The following is a 22,115-nucleotide window of genomic DNA, read 5'->3' on the forward strand; positions in this document are numbered from 1 at the left end:
CATGTGTCAGCAGTGTTGCTTTAAACTTCTGCCACGCAAAACTTTGCGCTGTGAGAGCCTTAAGGACTGCTCTGCTGTTGCTGCTTTCAAAAGTAGTATTTGAAGGACATTGCTAGCCTCTTACTAAAAACATTTGATTTATAAGCAAACAATTTCCTGGAAATCAACATATATTTGAAACATAAAGGGGGGCTATAGCATGAGTTTGAGAGCACATAAAATAGGGAAAAAAAAAAAGGTGTTTTGTGTGTGTGTTTTCCTTAATTTTGTGTTAACAGCTTCAATTTTAAAACCTAAAACTAACATTTTCCTAGATGCTAGCACTGAACCTCGTGAATTGCTTGTGATTCAGAGCCTTGCTGTCTTGGTCTGGACGTCAAGTTTTTTTATGTGTGTGTGTAGAAAGCAAATCCTTGGCTTGATACTGAGGGTGGGTGCACTTGGGGGGTGGCCTGTAACAGATGAAATGATGACAGTATGAAAGGAAGCATCTAAAAACCAAATGGGAAATAAGTTTTATTTATTCAAAATCCCTTTTCCTTCTGTTGGTTTTTAAATGGCATTTCCTCTTTAAGCGCTGTAGGTTCTTCCAAGATAGCCCTGATTTTTTGTGAAGTGGTTTCCATGCTCTTGTGGATGCATGAATAACAAATAATAGAATGGGTGGGGAGGAAGTTGATTGCAATGTGACTTAAAAGCATGCATGTTTTGACCTCGACGACTGGTTGTTTGAAAAGAGTGATTTGCTGTGCTGTTTGTTTGAGCCTGGGGTTGTTTGGTGTTAATCACCATCCAGTTATGAATATAATTCAGTAGTTAGACTAGTGAATTAGACCATAGCCTAGTGTTGGACTTTTAAACTCCAGCTAACACTCGAGTGAAGAGGAGGGATGTTGTTGGCGGTGCTGCGTTAATGGAAAGGAGCAGTATTCCACCTGGGGATGGCGTGAAGGTAAGGCTCTTCAAGCTGAAGAGGAATGGGAAGATAAGACATTTGTAATTACTGCTATGGTTGCTTATCTACTTCAAAATGGATTTCCTGAGACGTTGTTGTGAGTGAGTGCTCACTGTGAAATGAGGCATAATAAAAGGACGAGTTTTTCTTTTTACTGCTTGTTCTTTCTATGTTGTTTATGGCGTAGGCTCTCCTAAGTTTGGAGTAGGAGGCCTTTTTGATTTGCTTTATAACTTGCTATGTTTTTCTTTATCAGACTTTTATTGACAGGTATCATTTAAAAAATACTCTGTTTATGAACGGTGTAGCAAAGCAGTGGACTCGGAGGAAAGCTGATCCTTGTTTTTTCTAAGTGATAAATTTACTTGTATTTACAGATGTGGGATGATCTTTATGAGAAAGTGAGTGCAAGTTAGATCAACTTAGCACCTGGTCCTATATTCCGGATTCCTCTGGCCTCAGACGGAGAGTGGGATCAGTCTCCATGTTGTAACAGTTCTTCCTAAATTTCAGAATTAGGACCAGATCTTGTGTTACTCAGGGACAAATATAATTTGATTATATTAGCACTTTTCCCAATTAAGGATTGCTGAATAGGGTTAAAAATTTGTAAGACAGGCAAGTAAAGAAGTAAAGGGAGATGTGTGTCAATGTCTGTGTTACTCTGGCCAGTGTGTTATGTGGCTGATCTCTGTGCTCAAGGATGTTAAGAGGGACTGTAATTGTTTTTTAATTCAAAAGAGACTGCATAGATTTTGTTTCTTGAAAATCTTTTTTTTGCTGAAATTAAGACTACTTTTAAAGTTGTCACTGAGCACCCCAGGGCTTCAGTTGATTCTCCTCCAGTCGGAGGTAGAGAATTATGTGCAGAATGAAGGCAAAATTGACTTAAAGACAAGGTAGGATTCCAGTTTTCCAAGCTTTTACGTGAAATTTAGAAATCCAGAAGATTTCTTACCAGTCATGTGTTCTAAATATTTCCATAGGAAAAAAAAAAAATACTGTTTCTGTTTGGCTTAAGAAAGGACACTGGCATTGTTCATTATGGATAATAAAGAACCCATAGTGCAAGAAGCTTAATTTTAAAATACCAGTCTGGCAGGAATTTTTGTAAGCTTCCTTCTAGCCTGCGTATTCTACCCCTTGGACGTTCAGAAAATGTTATCAGTTTAAGTTATCACAATTTGGACACTTGTTTTCATCATCAGTTTTTGTTTTATTATTTCTTATCGTTCTCAAATAGTTCTAAAATTCTCACAAATGGCAGAGATTTAGTTGCATATTTTAAGGAGAAAATAATTCTTGTTTGTTTTTTTAAGGTTCAGGAAGTCGAGAAACATCAGATGACCTGTGGTGGTGATCTCACACCTGCCCTTTACCTTTTGCAAAGGGTTAATGGCAGCACATTGGGTAGTCACAAGAAACGGTAGGATGGTCACTGAAGGGGTAAAACCGAGCAGAAGATGTTGCTCACTCGCAGAACCAGGAAGTAAGGAGGAACTGGAAAGACCTGTTGTATAAAAAGACCGGGGTTATAGCTGGTGCAGAGCCCAGCAGAGGTATTAGAGCTGCCTAATACCGGAAACTGGGCGCAGAGGAGGAGGGAGAGCTCTGCTTGAGCTCATTTATTCTGCGGGAGAGAGGAGGAAATGCTGCTGCAGGCGCGCTGTTTCCCGTATCTGAACTTGCTCTAATATCTTAAACCGCTTTCTCCTCAACTTCTTTAGCTTGGAGGGCTTCCTAATGTTGAGAAGTAAAAATAAAAATTCAGGTAGTACTTAGCATGCTGCTACTTGGTGCTAGTGAGGATGTGGAGAAGTGATAAAATTTTATTCCTGACAAGGGTGGAGTACCGTATTTTATAATACGATTTTTTGCCTTACAAGTGCTTTGGTCAGAAATACTGATGCGTGAGCTTGCACCTGTCTGCAAGCTGATTTAATTCTAAAGGATTTTTTTTCGGGTGACCTGAGATACTGAAGGGAGGGCCGTGGGTAAATAAATACTTGCACCATGAGTGCCCTAAGGTGGTGCTGCTGCCTGGAGGAAGGATTATCTCGTGGAGGGAAGAGTAGCACCCAAAGCAGAAGAACCTGCCATTTTTCTCCTCGTTGCACAAGCAGCCGTTCTGCAGTTCTCCTGCCTTGCTCTATCCTTATCTCTGCCTCACAGTAGAATGAGGAAACCTGTGTGTCCAGCCGTTCTCCAGGGAGGGCCTTGTGCAGGAAGAGAGGACAAACTGGGGGCTTCTTGTCCAATTCAGGACATACAACTCAGGAGAGCTCATCCTGCTGAGTGCGGGAAATGACCCTGAAACGTCAGAAAAGCTTCACGGGCACTGGGGACCTGCGGGTCCAAGCCAGGAGGGGAGCTGGGTGGATGCGTCCATGTGAAGTCAGCGGTGTCCTCTGCAGGGCGCAGCCCAGCCAGGGGACTTGGACAGGCTGGAGCTGAGTGCCACCAGTGAACCCCCAGAATCTCCGGCTGGTCACAGATCGTCGTAGCTCCGAGACTGCCTCACCTGCCTGCGACGCCTGCCTTGGAGCTCAGGGAAGAGGAGCCTGCTCAAAAACAATAAACAGCTGTCAGGCCTCGGTCTGTGCAAAAAGTGCTCTGGTTGTGCCTGTACATCCCACGAAGAATGTGAGTACAGAATTGGGAATAGCCATGTCCTGTCCCGTCCCAGCTATTTCCACAAATAGTAGCCCCCAACATTTTTCCAGAATTTTGGATCAGCAGGCATGAGGTTCGGGAGCTGGAGAAAAGAGTGCCCCTTCTCGCTCTGAGCTGGGTACTTGGGCCCAGGTTGCCTGGTGGGCTCTGCTGGTCTGACAGGGGCTCGCTGTCCCTCAGCTCACGCCTTGTGCTCCTCAGACAGTGAGTGCTCCTCAGGTGCTGTCATGGGAAGCCAGGACTTGTTGTCTCTGAGGCCCCGTACATTTGAAGCCAACTAAAAAAGAAAAAAGGCAACGGATCTTTTCTGTAATACAATTAGTTGGAGTTTTTCATTGCCTTATTACCTGTGGCCTCTGTCTGTACCAAGGCTGTACACAACCATATAGAACACTTTTTTGTTTGTTTTTTAAATCTCATATGGAAGTGGGAGGTAGGATGTGCAGGGTTAACAATGTTGGTGGCTTCCAAGGGAAGGATTGCAGTCTGCTGTACCAGTTAGTCCTTTTTGGCAGTACCAAATTCAAAGCACATCTTTTTTGCCTTCAGTTCAAGCAGAAGAAGCTCCTTTCTCAGAGACGCAGCAAAACAAACCATCGCAGAAACATGCGGCTTCTCAATTGCAGAACAAATGATTTCAAGTTCTCTTGGGTCCACATGGAAAAAGTACTCCACCGTTTTGCCGGATGCTGTGTTCTCCAAAACATCCCATTTTTTTAATGACTGTTTCTTAATGATCCACAGCTGAAGGCCCCTTCCCTTGCTCTTGGCAGCCTGTGCAGTCTTTATGGGGTGGAACAGGATCTTTCTTTCGTCCTTGGGAAGAGCATTAATCCTGCCAGTATTTAACTGAATCCAGGATTACTAATCTGTTGAAAAGCTCTGCTTTTAGTTTTTACAACTGATGTTCAGGACATCTGATAGTTGTGTTCGTGTTATCGAGAACACGTGATGTGTTTGTTTGTGGTAACCTCAGAATTTTGAGAAGGGATTCATTAAACTATTATTAAATGATTGCAGTCTTCATTAGTAAAAATGAGTCAAGTTCTCTTAATAAAATGCTAATTTTCTCATTTATGTTCTATATTTCTGAAGTAATGGCTTTTAAATAGTCAGCATTTGAATTTGCCTTTCTAGTGGAATAATAAACTATCATAATGACTAAAGTAATTTAGGATGAATTTAGATCATTTAGCTATTTACTTTTCCCACTGTTTTCCTAGTAAAAGCTGCCTAACTAGTCTGTCTTATGATTTGTTTTTCTCTTTGTGCCATCTTGGTTGGTAGCTACACAGAAGCAGAATTCTTGAGAGGAAACTCCGAGGTTCTTTAACTTTCCATTAGCAAGATGATTAAGAAGCACAGAGGACTCCCTAAGTTGTGTGGTTGGTGTCTGTGAAGCCTGCTGTTCTATACCATGTATATAAGAAAGGTCTGTGTGGAAATACACCTGTTTGAGACTTGGGTGCTCCTATGTGTATTTTCGTTCTTTATTTCACTTTTTACAAATCTAACCTTGCATAGGTTTTCTGTCATTTTGTTTGAGGAGATCTTTGCGTGTTTACATATTTATCTAGGTAATAAGTGGGGAAAAAAAAAGGCGAATAAGTAGAAAACAGTTGATAAATATTACAGCTATCTCTCGTTTTCCATGGTGCTTCCTCACAGGATTTACAACGTTAAGTATATAAAATTCTCATGCAATAATGTCATTACTTTAAAAAGTGTCTGAGTGAAGTTGCTGTAGAATCTTACAGGCTAAAACTTGGTTAATTTGTATTAAACTCTGGGCTTCCTCTTGCATGGGAACAAATTTACTGGAAGTTTCCTCGTTTGAATACATGCAAGTATGAGGCATACGTATTCCTCAGTGCAGCAGCTGAGAAAGAGTTACTTGCCGAGGTTACTTTTCCAGTTGTGACTAAGGGGCCAATTAACAGCATCCAGAATGAGACGGCAGCACCTAGGTAAAAATAGATGGCATTTGGAGAAGCTGGGGGCTGTTTGGGAGAAGGTCTTTAGCTGCAGACTGCGAGAAGCGAGACAAAGAGGCGAGCTTCAGAAAGGAGTATTGCAGGCATGATTTTGAAAAACTCCACGAACGGGCAAAGGTAGGAGCAGCCACAGAAATGGCAGGAAGTAACACGGGATCACCTCCCCAAACCGAGGGGCCTCAGCTGCAGGAGGAGTGCTGAGCTGGGCTCTTCACTCCCTCCTGATAAGAGGGATAATGCTAGCATTGATACTAATGTGAAGCAAGCTGTAACATCCTCTAAATGTCAAAAACCAGAGGAGTGGGTGTAAAGCTCTCTAGATTTCTAGGTCTTATATTAAGGATTGATACTTGGATGCTTCTGTCAGAGGGAGGAGTAATGCACGCAGAAGTGCTGCTTCAGTAGGTTTGCTTGAAGGTGATTAGTTGTTGCCTGACACTCTGAGACCAAATAATTGAGTAACCTGCCAGATACAGGGAGGTGAGCTTGATGTTACGAGACTGTATTTTGCTTTCCAGCCCTTACAGTTATAAATTCATCCTACGACTGCAGCAGTTTCACTGGTCCTTCTGTGTCGTTCCCGTAGGATACGGAAGCTGCTGGATCAGTGTAGTTTAAAACTCTTTTGTTCTTCGCTGACCTGTTTTGACTGCATGTTTGCTGCTGGACTGGGAAAGGGCCATCTGCATGTGCTCACTGATAGAGCCTAAATGTAACATAAAGAGAATGCAGAACGGTCTGCCTTCACTTGATAAACTTCAGTCCAGTGGAGGCAATTATTTAAAATGCTTGTTTTCATTGTAAATGGCATGCTCTACTTGTCGTTTAATAATGTATCAGCGAATTTGATATTTCATGACAAGTAAAGAAGGCAAGAAAAGATGCACCTGAAGTCCTATTTTGTAAAATCCAGCTAAAAGTACGTTTTAAAAAACAGGCAAATGATGTGTGAAAGTTGAGAGTTCTTTCTAGCGGCCTAGTAATGGAGCTGCTAATCCTAAAACCTTTGTGCAAACTAGAGAATGTATGATTTCTTTATTCATATGGTCAGATACAAAGCATGCTTGCTGTACTATACATTTCTTTCTTGATCAGTGCTCTTTACTTGCAAAGACTCTGTAAAATGCCTTTAAAAAGTTATGCTAATTCCTCAGTAGCATATTTAGATAACCTCACTTACGAAGAGGTCCGTTTAGACTTACCTAAGTACGTTTAAAGCTGCAAAATACACGCTTCTCCTGTTGAGTTTTTCACCATTAGTTTTTAGTGGAAGACATGACTGATGAGATTGCTCTTCCTTTTCTTGATTACTAAGCATTGAGCTTTCTGCCAATTAGAGCAAAGGTGTAATTGCCGTTCTGATGAACTGATGTAACACTCCCATTGAGTTCAGTTTGAACAAGATGCCTGCTGAAGATGAAGTTTGCAACCACATTATGACTGTGGATAAATATTGTTGATAATCTAATTTCCAGCTTATCGTCTTCAACATAGAAGCACGTTAACTAGTGAGTAGTTTGGGAAGAGGTAGAGAGAGGGTAGCAGTTGCCAATGAAGTGTTGTAATGTTTGGTAACCACAGAGGAGAGATTTTAATTAAGTATATTTAATGCCTAAACAGTTATGTCTGGTTAGCATTTGTAATGGGCTAAACTAATAAAGTTTTGTGGAGTGACTCTTGATGTGCAGCAGAGTCATACCTTCAGTTTTATTGGTTGCCTGACGTATCCTTGTCTATGTAGTTTCCATTTTTCTTGAGCTTGTTTATGAATCTTAAGAACTATATATAAAACTGTTTGACCCACTATAAATACTTTACAGATAACATACTGTTGTAGACTGATGGTCGTAATGCAGAGGTGCTAAATAATCTCCAGTGGAATACGCTTCAGGTGCAAAGGTCCATTGATCATCAGCAATATTTGTCTGTGCAGTAACAGATGACGTTTCTGAAGGACAAAAAATACCATGACTGATATGCATGGGTGCAGGTAATATATTCTACCAAAAGAAAACTGCTTTTTTTTTTTTTTAATCTAGCATTTTCAGAAGAGGTCAGAGGTAAAGATGATACAGAAAAAACTTCCATGGACATTGTGGTAATGCAGAGCTGTGATAAGGATTGTGCTTTAGACAAATACAAATATTCAGAAATTAGGTTGTTGCTCTCTAGAACTTCGTGTTAGGGTGGAAAAGGGTCTACCCTATTTAGTATTCAAGCAGGGGAGAAAAAGCTACTGTTTAAAAGATAGAGAAGTGTCCTAATGTTCTACTTCAGTCAGGTTTCCAAGTTTTAGCAAAAATACCCCATTTAGGTCTAACAGAGCATTGAACTGAAAATGTAAATGCTAATTACTAGTAAATGAGCATCTCAGATGTGGTTTTAAAACTGGTAGCTTGAGATTTGCTGTTCTGTGATGGAAAAGACACTAGTTTTGAAGAGAGAGCTGGTGTTTTTACTCAGAAATAGGTAATGATAATAAAAATGTCATAAAATATCCAGCATGACATGGACTAATGTGGCAGGTTATTGGGGAGTAATACTTGTCATTCTTTCTCTATTGAACTGTTCCAGATCCTGAATAATCTGAAGATGAAGAGGTTGCTGGAGGAAAAAACCTGGAATGGGGATATATTTCTGTGCCCTGGTGCATGTGGGAGGGCTCTACGGGAATTACAAAAGCAAAATACAATGGAGTAGATTTATTTAGTTAGTCAGTTAGATAGATCTACGAGGCTTGGCAGTATGAGAAGGGACATTCCTGTATCTTAACAGCTTGGCTAATTTGAGTTACTGTCATAAGACATTGAAAAACAATCTGAGCCATACAGATGGCACTATCTGAGGGGTAGCTGGTTGATCCTAACTGCTGGGGTGCCTTATGTGGAGGAAATATCTTCAAGGAGGAACTGATATGGTAACCTCGTCTCTTGGCAAAGACCCCGTGTAGCGTCTTTGAGTTCTACTTTCTAGCTTCTCAGCTAGCGCGGGGATCAGCATGTGCCCTCAGGTTTTTGGGATCTAACGGGAAGAGCGGTGACTTCTGTGGCTGCCTTCCTGAGGGACGAGCTGCCCTGCAGCCCCGCGTGGCGTTGGTGTAACGCTGAGTGCAGCTGGAGGTGCTGATTCGCATCTCAGAGCCTCTCAGTGGGTAGAGGCGGTATTTAAAAGACTGACTGATGAAGGCCAAACCTGGTAATTTTGTTCTTTCCTTGTGCTGGAGCCTCTCCAAGAAAGAGGGAACTTGTGTGAGGAGGAGAGCTTTCTGGGCTTCCTTCGGAATGAACTCTCAGCTTGCTTCCACACCGTCCATCGTGACTTTGTTACATCTGGTCTCTTTCTTACACAAACGTGTGCGGTTCCATGAAAACACTCGCTCCGTTACACACGTTGCTCCCTCTGCGGAGAGCATGAGAAGGCCGACACGAGGTGGACGAGTCAGCTTGCGTAGCGCGTTACTGGAAAATGCTGAGAGGCTGCTGTGCTAAATTACTGTTGAGTAGAGCACGTTCTTGAGAAAATTTATGCTGCCAAATGAGAAGAGAATGGAAGTTGTGCTTTCAGGGTTCAGTTAAACTCTTCTAAATGTATAAATAGGGTTATGTAACTTTTTCTTTTATGTGTATGTGTATTATTCAAGTAAATAAATGTAAACATTTTTAAAAACAAGCCTGATCTCTTCAACAGTGGGTTGAATATGTAGAATAGCTTTCACTTAATTACTTCTTTGACTGGAGAATGAAGTACTGTGACTTCTGGTATGATTTATTGGGTTGGTATTAAGCAGAGCAGCAGTCCAGGCCCTTGTTCTGAGCACATCTGGGTTGAGAGTTACGTTTTGGCTTTCCGGTGCTCCTGGTTCAGTGTGTGTGTCTGCGTGTGGCGGTGATGCTTTCAAAGCATCTCTGTGTTTCTGAAGAAATTTCATAGAGAAACTCCGTGGTTCGAGGAAAAGGAGTGTTACGTGTTTTTGTGTGAGTGCAGAGCAGTTTCAGAGCACTTATGAAGCCAGGTATAATTACTGCCCTCTTAAAGGAGGCACGTACAGCGATGTAGTTCTGTCGTGATTTCATTGTGCGCTTAATGTACCAAACAAGTAAGTTCCAATGCAAATCCTGAGCTGCCTTGTGACCGCAGAGTGGAAGGTAGCCATTAAGATTGCTGCGACTTGTTTGTGTTCTTACATGTAACGATCATTACAGAGCAACAGCTTCTCGTGTCATCTAGAAAAGAAAAAAGTGATCTGATAAGAATCTTATCAAAAGAAGACAGTAATCTTCTTAAGGATTCTTGTGTCTTAGGTCAGTGGGCCATCTTTTTTCTTTCTGCACAGGTATTTGTTAATAGCCTGGAACTTACAAACATTCTTCTGTTTCTTGTTCATTTGTCTTATTTTCTTATTTTTATTTCTTTTTTGCTATCCAAGGAATGTAAAAACCATGAGGCATTCGTTACAAAAAGCTTGTCCTGCCATTTTTCTGATATTTGTCACTAATGTAAAATACAGACAAAAGAAATGACAAAGTAGAAGCTGCAGCGCCATCACTCACTCCTACCTAGTACTGTGTTAATTTTAGACAGACACAATCCTGGTCTGGCAAAGTGGAAATACTGAGCCAAGACTTGCATCTGGATTGACACTTGGAATAGCAGTGCTCTCCTAAAGTCTCAAGGAATGGGGAGGTGGTGGCAGTGGTCCTAGAGATGAGCTTAGGCAATTAAAAATACACACTGAAAACAGCTCAAAGGGGTTTTAAAGGAAAGGAAGACAGCAGGAGCAGGCTGACCCGGAGGAACACTGAGCTACTGGGGCAACTTTGCTCTACATCTGTAACTTGAGAAATCATTTGGAAAATGAGATGTTTGTTTACACTGTGTTCCTGTCTCAGGTGCTTGTTAGGTGGTTTAGCATAGAGGAGCTGAGCAAATAGAAGGCATTTTGTAGTGAAGTTCAGCTTATTTTGTACCTGCTTTACCTGTAGCTTTTGCAATTTAAATGTGTACAGAAAAGCCTGAGTTGAATTGAGGTGTGCAGCTCCTCTGGTAACAGCTAAAGGAAGCAGTGGAGGGTTCGGAAGTGCAGGCACGCGCAGCTGGAATTGGGTGAAGGTGTAAGGAGTGATACTTCGTATGGTGGAGTCTCGAGATCTTTCATGTAGAGCCTTGTGTTTTTAATGGAGTATAACGTGAAAAAAAAAAGACATTCTGGGGTTTTGTGAATATTTTAATTCCTAGTTGAAGGATGTTCTAATGCAGCTCCGGGAGCTCCCGAAGTGTGAGCTGTTTGTACCAGATTTTACTGTTTTCTTCCAGCATACAGCTGGGTTGGCGGGTTGTTGTTGTTGTTTGTTTTTTCTATACTTGGATAAATTACCAGGCTGGTGCCTAAAAAGAAAAAAATAAAATCCAGTAAGCAATGTGCTCGTTTTTACATAAACTTAGAAAACAGAAGATGAACAGTGTTTTTTTTTTTTTTTTGTGTGTGTTCAAAAATGTTTAAAACCTGTCTACTATTTTTTTTTCCTTGCCCTTGGAGAAGACTTTGAAAAGAACCAGTTATATCTTTCTCATCTCATGGTGGAACGTTAGGCAGAAAGTGTGTGGCAAATGTGTCCTGATCATTTTTTTTAATACCTCAGTTTGGTATCCCCACGTAACCAGCAGGACAGTCGTGGACAGCAGTTCCTTCCGGTAAGAGTTGAGCAGACCTAGTGACTTTGCCTCTTCTGAATGAAGGTTGGCTTGTACTTTGAAAGCGCAATTTGGTAATAATCTGCTTAACACAACTATCATGAACTTTCTGAGCCAGTATAAAAGAAACTTGACTCAGCTCAGGAAAATTGGCCGCAATAATTCTTGGTGTTTCAGCAAAGTATTTTTGTCTTACTCGGGGATTTTATGCCACGTATTCAATTTAGGAAATTGAAATAACATCTGTATTTCTGCCAGCCTTTTTCACCTCTGTTAAAAATAAATACACACACATAAAAATCACTGGTATTGAAATATTAACAAAACATGGGGGGAGGCAGAAAGCAGTCCACAAAAACTGTGATCACCTTAGGACTAAAAAAATAAGTGTTATTTGACATTGAGGTGAACTCAATGTAAATATTGTAATGGGATTATTAAAGTTGTCTCAGAGTGTTAGGAACCTAGAGATAAGTAGTTGCTTAATCAAATCCAGACCCTAACCACTAAATCATTCACTGTGTTTTGCTTAAACACTTTAAGAAAGAAAATATAGGAGCTCAAGTATTCTGCTCTGTTAATTGCGTTACCTACTCCCCACACAACTTTTTCCTCCGTCTTTTCCAAGTGTCTCGCTCATGCCTTACCTCATTCTGTTTCTCTCTTGGTCTTTTAATACGTTTATGCTCTTACTCTGCTTCTTTGGTTTCCCACTCTCCCCTTCTCATAATACTCAAGTTGTTTTGTCATTCTTCCATCTTTTCCAAAACTTTTTGGTACATTTATCCACTCGCTCTTTTTCTATCCGTTTTTCCTCTAAAATTCTTGTTATTTGAATTCTTTTCTGTACCTTCTCTGCCATCCTGGCCTTTGACCTGGATTGTTTTTGGTTTTGGTTTAAATGTAGTTTTAGGTAGATTAGGTAAACTATGCCAGTCTTGCATTACTTTGCTCGTCCAAACTTCCCATTCCTTGAAGAACTAACGAGGGGAGGTTGAAAAAAGTTGTCTGGTTTAAGGAAGAAGCCGTTGCTGTTTGGTTATGGAGAAACGCAGTGATTATTAGTACTGGTGTCAGTGTTGCTGTATGCTGCCGAATGTCTTGTGAGTCACTGTATTTTCGTGGGACCTAGAACAGCAGCTGATGTACCCAAATACCCTGATAACTTCTTGTTCCATGAGGTGCTGGAGTTCTGATTTCTGTCCACTATGTTTCCTCAGTGGCTTATTACTCTCTGAGATGTTTGGTATCACTTTGTTTCATAAGGGTTTCATCATGTTAGGCTAGTGACGAATAAGAGTAGCCAAACTTAAAAACCTTGTGCGCTTGGGAAGCTTTCTGCTCACATCATTAGCGCTAATTTGCATTAATACAGTCCTCTTGCAACACGCGTGGATGCAATAGTATTTTGCTATGCCTCATCAGTAGCTTGACAGGTGAGCTCGTGGTCCTGGTCCACTTCCAAGCTGAAGGGTGTCCACAGCACAGGCACCACTGGCGTAATCAGAGTGGGAGGAACATGTATTGGTCATACCCTGACAAAGCATAGCCTAAAGGCATCTTTTCATTGAAACCTGGACTGCCGTGGCTCTGGATTGAGCTGTACTGGCATATGTGAAGAGGCTTGAATTGTTGCACGCACCACGCCTGGTGTGGAAGTAGGCAAGAAGTTTGGAAGTTCCATAAATCCTAAAAATCTAGTTTTAAAAAATACCTTTTTATTGAAATTCTTCTTGTTGTCAGTTTGTTTTTAATTCTGGGTCCTGCGATGAAGGAAACAGCCCCCTTTCATCCATGCGTTCTATTGAGGGGTTGAATTTTGTAGTATTTTACATGCATGAATAGAGGCTGAATTGTGTTTAATACATTTATCTATGTCAAAAGATTCAGGCAGTGTACATAGCAAAGAGTACATCTGTAAGAAGTAGCCCCTGTTGCTCGTTATGCTGTTCCTTACACACACGGCACTCAAATCAAATCCTAGATCTGTGCTGTTTTTAGACGACTTGTCCCAGTAAATGATGTTTGCTGAAAACCCCTGTAAATGATCAGCAAGTATCAGCAAGCACTAGAGGGATTCACAGTACCCAAGATCCCTGAGAAAGCACCTGGGAGATTCCCGCCTGGTAAGAACATGTTCGGTTTGATCAGGGAGATGTCTGCGGTCAAGTGAATAATTCTCAATTTCGCGATTGAATATGTGAAGGGACACCGATTAAGAAACAAGGTGATGGAGTATACCCTCTGTTACATTTCTGCTGTGCATTTTGAACGTGCTGGAAACAGTATGTTAGTGTTGTGCTTTTCTTTTTGTGCGTGTTCACTCATGAAAGTCAGCTTGAGTTTGTCCCACTGTGTTTATTGCTGTGTGAATAATGTTGGTGCTGGTTAGACTTTGTGCATTTTGAACACAATGCCTAGCTGCTGCCTTGCCTGTTATAATTATTAAGTAGAGATTGGGGAAACGGCTTAAAAAAAAAAAAAGTCCTTATTATAAATGAATGATTACTGACTTCACAGAGTATTCATAATATTGACAGCCAGTCATGAAAATGAAATGAATGTAATCAGAACAGTGATTACTTTCCTTAAGAAGTATGTGTGAGAAGCTGGAGGAAACATTTGTACTACTTGGCATCTCAAGACCAATTCTACTGTGAAAAGTGGCTTATGGAAATGTAGCTCATTATATACTGGGTGTACATACGACGGGACCTTGAGTTAGCCAGAGCTTAGAGCTGAAGTTCACTAGGCCTTCTTGTGAAGTGAACTCTTCAAAGAAGACCAGAAGACTTTTACATTCAACTTTGCAGATTTTAGTTGAATAAAAACTAGGAATTTTGCTTCTTAAGCAATAGGAACTTCATAGTGACTATGGGGCATATATTGCCAACAGTAATACACTGGAAGTGGTAGTTTTCTTAGAGCATGTTGATTTTACTTTTAATAATGTTCTGATAGCATGTGTGGGCATATCATGGTTTTACTTAATTTTTTATATATAATCTGCAGCATGTGTCTTCTTTCATTTGAACTGTCTGCCCTCTTTTGTCTTTTGTCTAACTTTCCCTTGCAGTTGCAGTGCTTGCTTATTAATTCGGCACCCCATTGTCTTCACTTCTTTGCTTCCCAGCATTATACCCTTCCCTGCAAACTACAGCCTGAAGTGGATCATGGGGAGATGATCGAGGTGTTCAGTATCTCTCTCTTCTTCATATTTCACTGTCACTGCAAGGAGTATGTTCAGAACCGTAGCTCTGTTCCCTGGGTGCAGTTTTGCTAATTTGCATAACTTTACTTTTCTATAATCCAAAAATCTCTTACCTGTAAATTAGCTTTATTAAAATATGCTTGTAGTATAAACATTTTTCTTTTCTTTATGTTAGAAAGTTGCAATGAAAGTATGCTCTCATTTTTCTATTTCTTCATTTGGTAAAGGAACTGGAAGGCAGAGACTGCAGAGATGATTGATGAGAAGGGATGGGCTGGTTGGATTAGGATTGTTTTGGAAAAAGGCTATCAAGAGAAACTAAACTGCTTTGGCCATTTTAGAATTAGTATTTCAGTTGTTGTAGTAACAATTATTGGTCCATGCCTGCAAAATTGGTGGTACTTCTAGGTCAATTTTTCTGATCACTTTATAAAATACTTGATTTTTTTTAATTTTTTTGAAGATTTTTATCTTTATTGTTACTGTTCAGATTTAGGAGTAGCTGCTGTCACTGAGCCAATTTCCTCTGAATCTGTGCGTACTCAGTGTATTTCAAAAGCTCTGTTCTGTGTTTAAATGGCTAAGGAGAAAACTGACAAGCTTTTCAGCATGAAAATTAACTGGTGGGAGAGACCTTTTTCTGAAAATGAGGTGGGTTCTCACAGTCATCCAGACAGAAGCTTATCAGTCTTCAAATTTAGTTTTTAGTAAATGTATGCCCTCCTGAGCATTGGGCGTAAATCACACATGACACTTAATGTGGTCATTTTGATTTTATTTTATGTATTATAAAAATATTTGAGATTTTTATACAGATTTATTGCTGCTCTTGCGCAGCTTTCTGTTCTTTCAGCAGAAGTGGTTACAACGGTAATACAGAAGGTTACTAAATTTCAGGTTTTATGTTTTGTTGCTTGTTAGTACAACAGTAAAATGTTGCAGAATTCATTGAAATCTCTGAGTAACTGTCTGCTGAGAACAAAACGATTTGCTCTCTTACATCAGCGAGTTGTGAACACCTGCAATGAGCTGCCTGTGCATTTCAGGCTGTTGCACTGAAGAGTTAAGCTCCACTGTGGAGCTAGGTAACCCCCCTGTACCCCGCGTAGTAGTCTTGGATGTCCCTTCTTAGTGATCTTTCAGTTAGGTTTGTACATCTGCGAAGGAGGCACCAGAAGATTAAAGAAAACACCAAAGAAACACACAAACAAACGAACCTACAAAAATCACAAAACGCACCCTCAAACAAATAAGACTCCAAACACCAACTAACGGCATGGTTGTGGAGGGAAGGTTGGGAACATGGAATACTGACTTTATTTATTTACGCTGCCCCATATGTGGCCCCCAACAAGTCTACTCTCAGAGACTTTTCCTATTCCCAGGTAGAAAAATCTAGATATTAGGTTTGTAAAGAAAAGCAGTTTTGATCAGAACAGGTTTGGGGTTTTTCTTGGTCTTTGTTTTGCTCTGAAGAGTTTGTCCGTATAGTTTGTGTGGCTTGCTGACACTGTAGGTCTGGCATGAAATTCATGTAGTATTATTCTATGGTAGCTTTTCTTGAGAAGAACTTAATTATATTTTTTGTTTCTTTCTCACACCCCCAGATACTTAGCTGAAAAAGGAAAGCAAGCTTTTATTAGTTATTTTAATGCTTTAATTTTTTAAAAATTTTCTTATTTAACACTGACACTACAATAAAATGAATTCAGTCTTGAGTCTGGTTATAACTCAGGTTGAATTGAAAATCTTAATGGATTCTCATTTGATTTCAGCCTGTGTTTGTCTCTGACTAGAGTAGAGTGTCCTTGTTGGCCAAAGTAAATGCATGCAAGCTATGTAGAATAATGCAAACAAAAACCCATTATGTTTATGTAACATCATAGATTTTATTGATGTCACTTACATGTTGTAAAGCTATGTGCTGGGCTAGCATAAGGAAGAGTGCAGGTTAGAACTGAACATAACGCTCTTGAGAAGTAACCAATTGAACTTTTTATCTCTCTTTTTTCAGGTTGTATTTACAGTCTGTCTTTTGGGAAAAATATTTAATTAATGAACTGTTGATTGATTGCTAATAACAGTGAATTCTGAAGTCCATTTTCCTTTTTCTGTGTCATTTGAGGGTAAGGAATGAAGAAAGCAGTAACACATCAGTTCGCAAATACGTATGTTCCTCAGGCCTGTCATCTCTTAGACTTCAAACTGGCTTCTACCTTAGAAAGGACACTAACAGAAGTGATCTATATTGTAATGAGTAAGGGCTAATGACTTTCCTTGACTTACCTTAGGTTTCAGGACAGGCTGCTGTGAGAGATTCCTTGCCATTGGAATGACTTGAGGGTGCCCTGATTTTGTTCCCTGCAGTTTTCCAGAGTATCTGGGGGGATTCTTTTCCTGCATAGCTCTTTTTGATGGAGTTCTGCAGGGCCACGTTGCTTCTGTTCCACAGATGAATAAAACCTTTGGGAGTGTGAGGCGAACAATTAAGAGGAGGGTCTGAAATGTGGTGTCATAGCTATACCGTTTTTCTCCTCCTTGATTTTCTTTAGACAGAGTTGTTGCTGAGCTTACCCAAGCCTAATGAATAGTTGACAGGTGCATGCTACCTGGTTTTGTTAGTTAAACTCTGCCAAGATCTTGGTTGTTCTTTGTGGGGCACAGTTTGAGAACTGCTGAATCCTGTCACAACTGCGTTGCTGTCTATGGAAGGTTAAATAAATTATTGTACTTTACCTTGTCAGTTCAAAAAGCATCTAGCATATTTATTTGTACTGCAATCTGTATTTATTCTTTTCAGTGATTAAGCAATGCCAGGAGTTGATGTGAAGTACATATATTATGACCTTTTAATATTTCATAGATCTTATGATTTGAAACTAGTAACTGTTATGTACGTGGTTTTAAATTAGACAGATTTGTGGTTTAAAACAACTGTAAAGCTACTAACAACTTCCAGTGTTTAGCAAGTATTCCTTGACATGATGTGCCCTGTGTCTTAAGGATAAAAAGTTCCATCCTAGGTTGGTTCTTATACTAGCGTGTCCAAGTTTTAAGAAATAAACATCAGTTCTTTACAATTTAATTTTTTTCTACTTGAAATCAACAATATTTTTCATTTGCCTGTTGTGTTATTGCTTAGAAGGTCACTTGCTGGCAAACCATTTGTGCCTTAAAAATAAATAAAAACAAGGTAGATCAAAGGAAGTGAAGTTTCCTCTTGTTTGACAGCATATTTCAGGATAAAAATGCATATTTAATTTCTGCAGCTCTTCTGCATTTGTTAGCTTCTTATGTACATGAACACTGAATAAACTGAGCTTTCTGTGCACTTGTGATAAACTTGGTAAGCTAACAAACCACTGAGAGAGAAGTTGATGTTCCCTTTATTATCCCTTGTTGATTATCCCTGTATTTTATGTCTCTTACCTGGTGAGAATTAAGAAAACAAAAAGTTGTAGTACAATCTGCTTACTTTATTGGGCAATTAAATATTAATATTCCACGTGATATTTTTCCTATTAATGCATACTGTGTATTTGTCATACAGCAAAAAGGCCTCACTGTTGCAGTGAAATTGCAGTTGATTTTGCTATGGAAACTGTCAACGTGGGGGTAATGATTGAGTCTGAAAAACTGTCTGCAGAATTAGTCTTACTGTATGTTCATATAGAGTTCTATATTCATGTATATTCATATGCAGTTCTAAGTGACGCAGAATTTTTGGAAGTAGCTATTAATCAAATTTGATCTGACAGTTCTTTCATCTTTCTTTGGCGTGGAAGTTAACAATGGTGAACGTTAGCCTCCTGTGAAAGTAGTGGTGTATTGTATTAAGTCCTGAATGCTGTTGCATTTGTATTTTCCACTCAAGCCTGGACTTTTTTTGTGAACCTTATTTTCTTAATAGTGGTTGATTAACTTACTACTGCAACATGTTGTTCAAGATCGCAAATGCAAAATAATAACACAGTTCCTGCAAGGGGTGGGTGCATTTGTTTATCTGAGCTCTGTTTTATGAAAACTGCATGAATGCTGCTTTTTTTTTGAAATTAATCTTCAAAAAGAAATCCTGTTTCATATAAAAAGATGCCAGACTCACAAAGATTTCCTTTCTTGTTTCATAGACGTTCCATCTTCAGAGCAGCCTGAACTGTTCCTAAAGAAACTTCAACAGTGCTGTGTCATTTTTGACTTCATGGACACGCTTTCAGACCTTAAAATGAAAGAATACAAGCGCTCCACTCTTAATGAACTGGTGGACTACATTACAATAAGCAGAGGCTGTTTGACAGAGCAGACTTACCCTGAAGTAGTTAGAATGGTGAGTTTCTTCTTTCTCATGGTCTCTTTAAATCCACTTGCAGTTCCAGTTACATGTTGTGGGCGAAATTGAACCCTGGAGTAGGTGGATTAAATGAGGCCTTTGGTTTGTATTTTCTGCTAGACATCACTTGGGGATAATTCTCCAAAGACAAAATTATTAATTTTTATATATATACTTAATTAAAGTCAAGTAGATGATGGTTATTATAGTGTAAGAAGTGTATGAAAGGAAACCTGGCTTGTTGCCTCATCGAAAGACCCAGCAGACATAATATCAGAGCCTGTCTTTCTCCCCTATACCCTTCCCTCCCCAGTATAAATAATGGAATAATTTTAGAATTTTCTTTTCTTTCTTTGAACTTTATCCAAGCATTTGAGTTTGTACTGAAGCTCTGAGATAGCTTAAAGTATGCACGGGTAATTAATTTTAAATAATAAATGGTAGAAATGTTGTAATAGGAATGGTGTGAGAATTTTATGGGTGTATTACGTGGTCGTAGTAGATGATGTTAGCAAGATTACTCAACAATAAAGCCATACCTTATACATACATAAATTGTCAAATAATGGTATTTTCAATCTAAAATGGTAACAGAATCAGATGCTATATTATGAAGAGCGTTCATTATAATTGGCAAAATCAATCTATGTTTTGAAATGTTTATTCTGTACTACCATACGGAACTCTTATAACCTGCTATCTAAATGAAAGGACAGTTAGTTCAATGTAAACTTGGTGATGTTGGTTTCCTCATGAAAAGGTGATACCAGGTGATCATGGAATCCACTGGCTATGTATGTGCTGTGAGAAGAGAGGCACGAATAGATTTTATATTGCATAATATGTGCTCCTTACTTCTTTCCGGGCATGCAATTATATGCTGTATTGCTTGTCTGTAATATTTAAAAGTAGCTGAAAATTGTGACAGAATCATCCAGCACTTAACAGTGAATTGAAAAGCAAACAAAACAACAACAAAAAAAAGTTAAAGTATGTGTGGAAAAATCTTAATATGGCTTCTTAATCTGTATGCATTTTCACAAAGTCCATAATTACGTGAAAAGACTGTTCCTCCATCTCTCCTGCTCTTCCTTTTTCCCTCCTGTGCTGGACCATTCTTCTGTAGGAGCTGCTTTTCAGTCAGTTGTGTCATTTGTTCAGCATGGGGTCTAATGCACCATTCAAATACTATCTGAATACAGAGTTACTAGTCCATTGCTGAAGTCTTCTGCTGGTGCTGCACTGTAGCATCTAAATGGCTTGCAAATGTTACTTTATTCTTCCTGGTATCCCTCCAGGTGAACCGATGAGATCATACTTTTTGTATAGACAGGGCACTGATGCACAAATAACTTCAGTAAAATCATGTGCTTTTCTGGTACATAGAACACACCTCGAACATTGCTTTCTGTAAGAATTTGGTATTTATTTCAGTGTTTCTGTTTTTAAGATTATATTTTCTTTTTGACTTTGTTTATAGCTGTTTTTTTTACCATAGCAAGAAGTAAGAAACACTTGAGCTGTAACTGCTCATAAAGTTCAATTTGAATAATAAATCATAACCTGTGAAGCAATCTGAACATGAACCCATAATGAGACCCATTTGCTTGTGTGTTCTACGGTCTCTACAGTCACTTAGGTTGATTCACAAAACTGTTTTTATCCTAAGGAAATGAGGCATTGCCTAAATAGTTTGAAAAGCACAGTTTTAAATAATTTACTTAAGTGTCGTCTCTAACTATGATATAGAGCAGTCAACTGGAAGTGAAGACAGCATGATTTTTTTTCCAGTGGATTTCACAGATATTTGCTAGTGGAGATTCAGGAATTTCAGTCCATCATTTTTGGTGGAAAACTGTTCTATCTTCTCCTGTATTCCTGTGTTTCTTTCACTGCATCCTGCTCTTCCTATATTTGGGCTCTAATGCTGAACTCAAGCCATGTTTTACCCTCAGTGCCATGGTACTTAAGAATGGGAAGACTGAAGATACACTCAAGTTCTGCAGCTGGCTAGTCAGTGGCCAAGCCTAGATTTTATTTTATTTTTTTCAAATAAAGAAGATGCCTAACTAGGGAAGTGGAGATATTTTTTCTGAAATCATTTCTGGAGAAAGTTAGAATCGTAGACCATCATGAAATGGAAGGGGGGACCCACAAAGATCATCAAGTCCAGCCCCTGGCAAGTTGGACTGCAGGTATTTTGTATTTTACAGGTAGGCTATGTGGTACAAGTACTATTTTTTTCCTTCCTTTTGCCTGTAAAAAGCAAGAGTTCTCCAATACTAAAGTACCAAACTGAGTACAGTTATACAGGTCACAGAGGGAAAGGTAGGACTCCTAATATTATAGAAAATAAATTTTTAGCATATGTTACCTGGTGAGCAGAGAACATTAGTCTGATTTGGAGACAGCAAGTGCTGTGGTGTGATGTTTGGTCTAACTTTTCTATGCAATAAATGCATGTTCTTGTTTCAAGCAGAAGGTGCTTATACTGTAATGCCAAGACAGACTTAATTGTACGCAGTTGACATCTTGAGCTCACCTGTGCAACTGCCACTATTGTCTGCTTTTGAGAATTTTCATCTAGGTCTCCAGCTGGGTTCACAAATGACTTGTCAAACTGACAGGCTCTGACCTGTCACAATAGCCAAGAAAACAGCAGCATCTGCGTCCTTACCAGATCAGTGTCTGCACTGCCTGCCTGCCACAGTTGTCATGGGAGTGTTGTGGTTGAAAGACCAGTGTCTTAAAACGTACCATAACAGAGTACAAATGTTCTTTTTTTTCCTTTGGAATGTCTTCCTGATATTTTTTTAAGCACTCAGATCCTAGCTTGTGACATATGAATGCAAGAATTAATTGGGCTACTGAAATTTGGAATAGAAAAGAAGAATTCTAAACACAGGGGAAAAGCAAGCAGCTGTTCTGCAAGTTGTGGCATCATTTAAGAGCAGAAGAAAAGGTGCAGCAGTCTGAAGCTGATACTTTAAAAATTACTCACATTTATAAAGAAGAACTAATAGCAGAAGTACTTTCTTACCTTAGTTATTTAAAATGTCAAAATAATTGATATCTCTGAAAGAGCCTTTTCTTAAAGTTTTATTAGGTTCATGTATATTAGTGTTCTATGACCCAAAATTTCAATTTTACAGATACTAGGATAGAGGAAGTTTGCCTATCAAATTCATCAGAAACTGAGATTTTTTAATTACTTCTATAATGTGGTACTGTCATGACATAAGGATTTGAAAAACAGTCATTTGA

General features: G+C 39.3%; 1 protein-coding gene across 5 annotated transcripts in view; it reads left to right on the plus strand.

Annotated features, from left to right (window-relative positions):
- PPP2R5E (protein phosphatase 2 regulatory subunit B'epsilon) overlaps positions 1-22,115 on the plus strand; it is a 74,935-nt gene that overhangs the window by 22,710 nt on the left and 30,110 nt on the right. For 4 of the 5 annotated variants that reach the window (XM_080594027.1, XM_080594029.1, XM_080594028.1 and 1 more), the window contains one exon: positions 18,652-18,848. In XM_080594027.1, coding sequence (XP_080450153.1) covers positions 18,652-18,848 — 197 coding nt within the window. Of the gene's footprint in view, positions 1-4; positions 5,740-18,651; positions 18,849-22,115 lie in introns of those variants that run through there. The other variant, XM_080594031.1, reaches the window with a different exon arrangement.

The sequence above is a fragment of the Anser brachyrhynchus genome, assembly GCF_964034855.1.
Source record: "Anser brachyrhynchus genome assembly, chromosome: 5".
NCBI classification, from domain to species: domain Eukaryota; kingdom Metazoa; phylum Chordata; class Aves; order Anseriformes; family Anatidae; genus Anser; species Anser brachyrhynchus.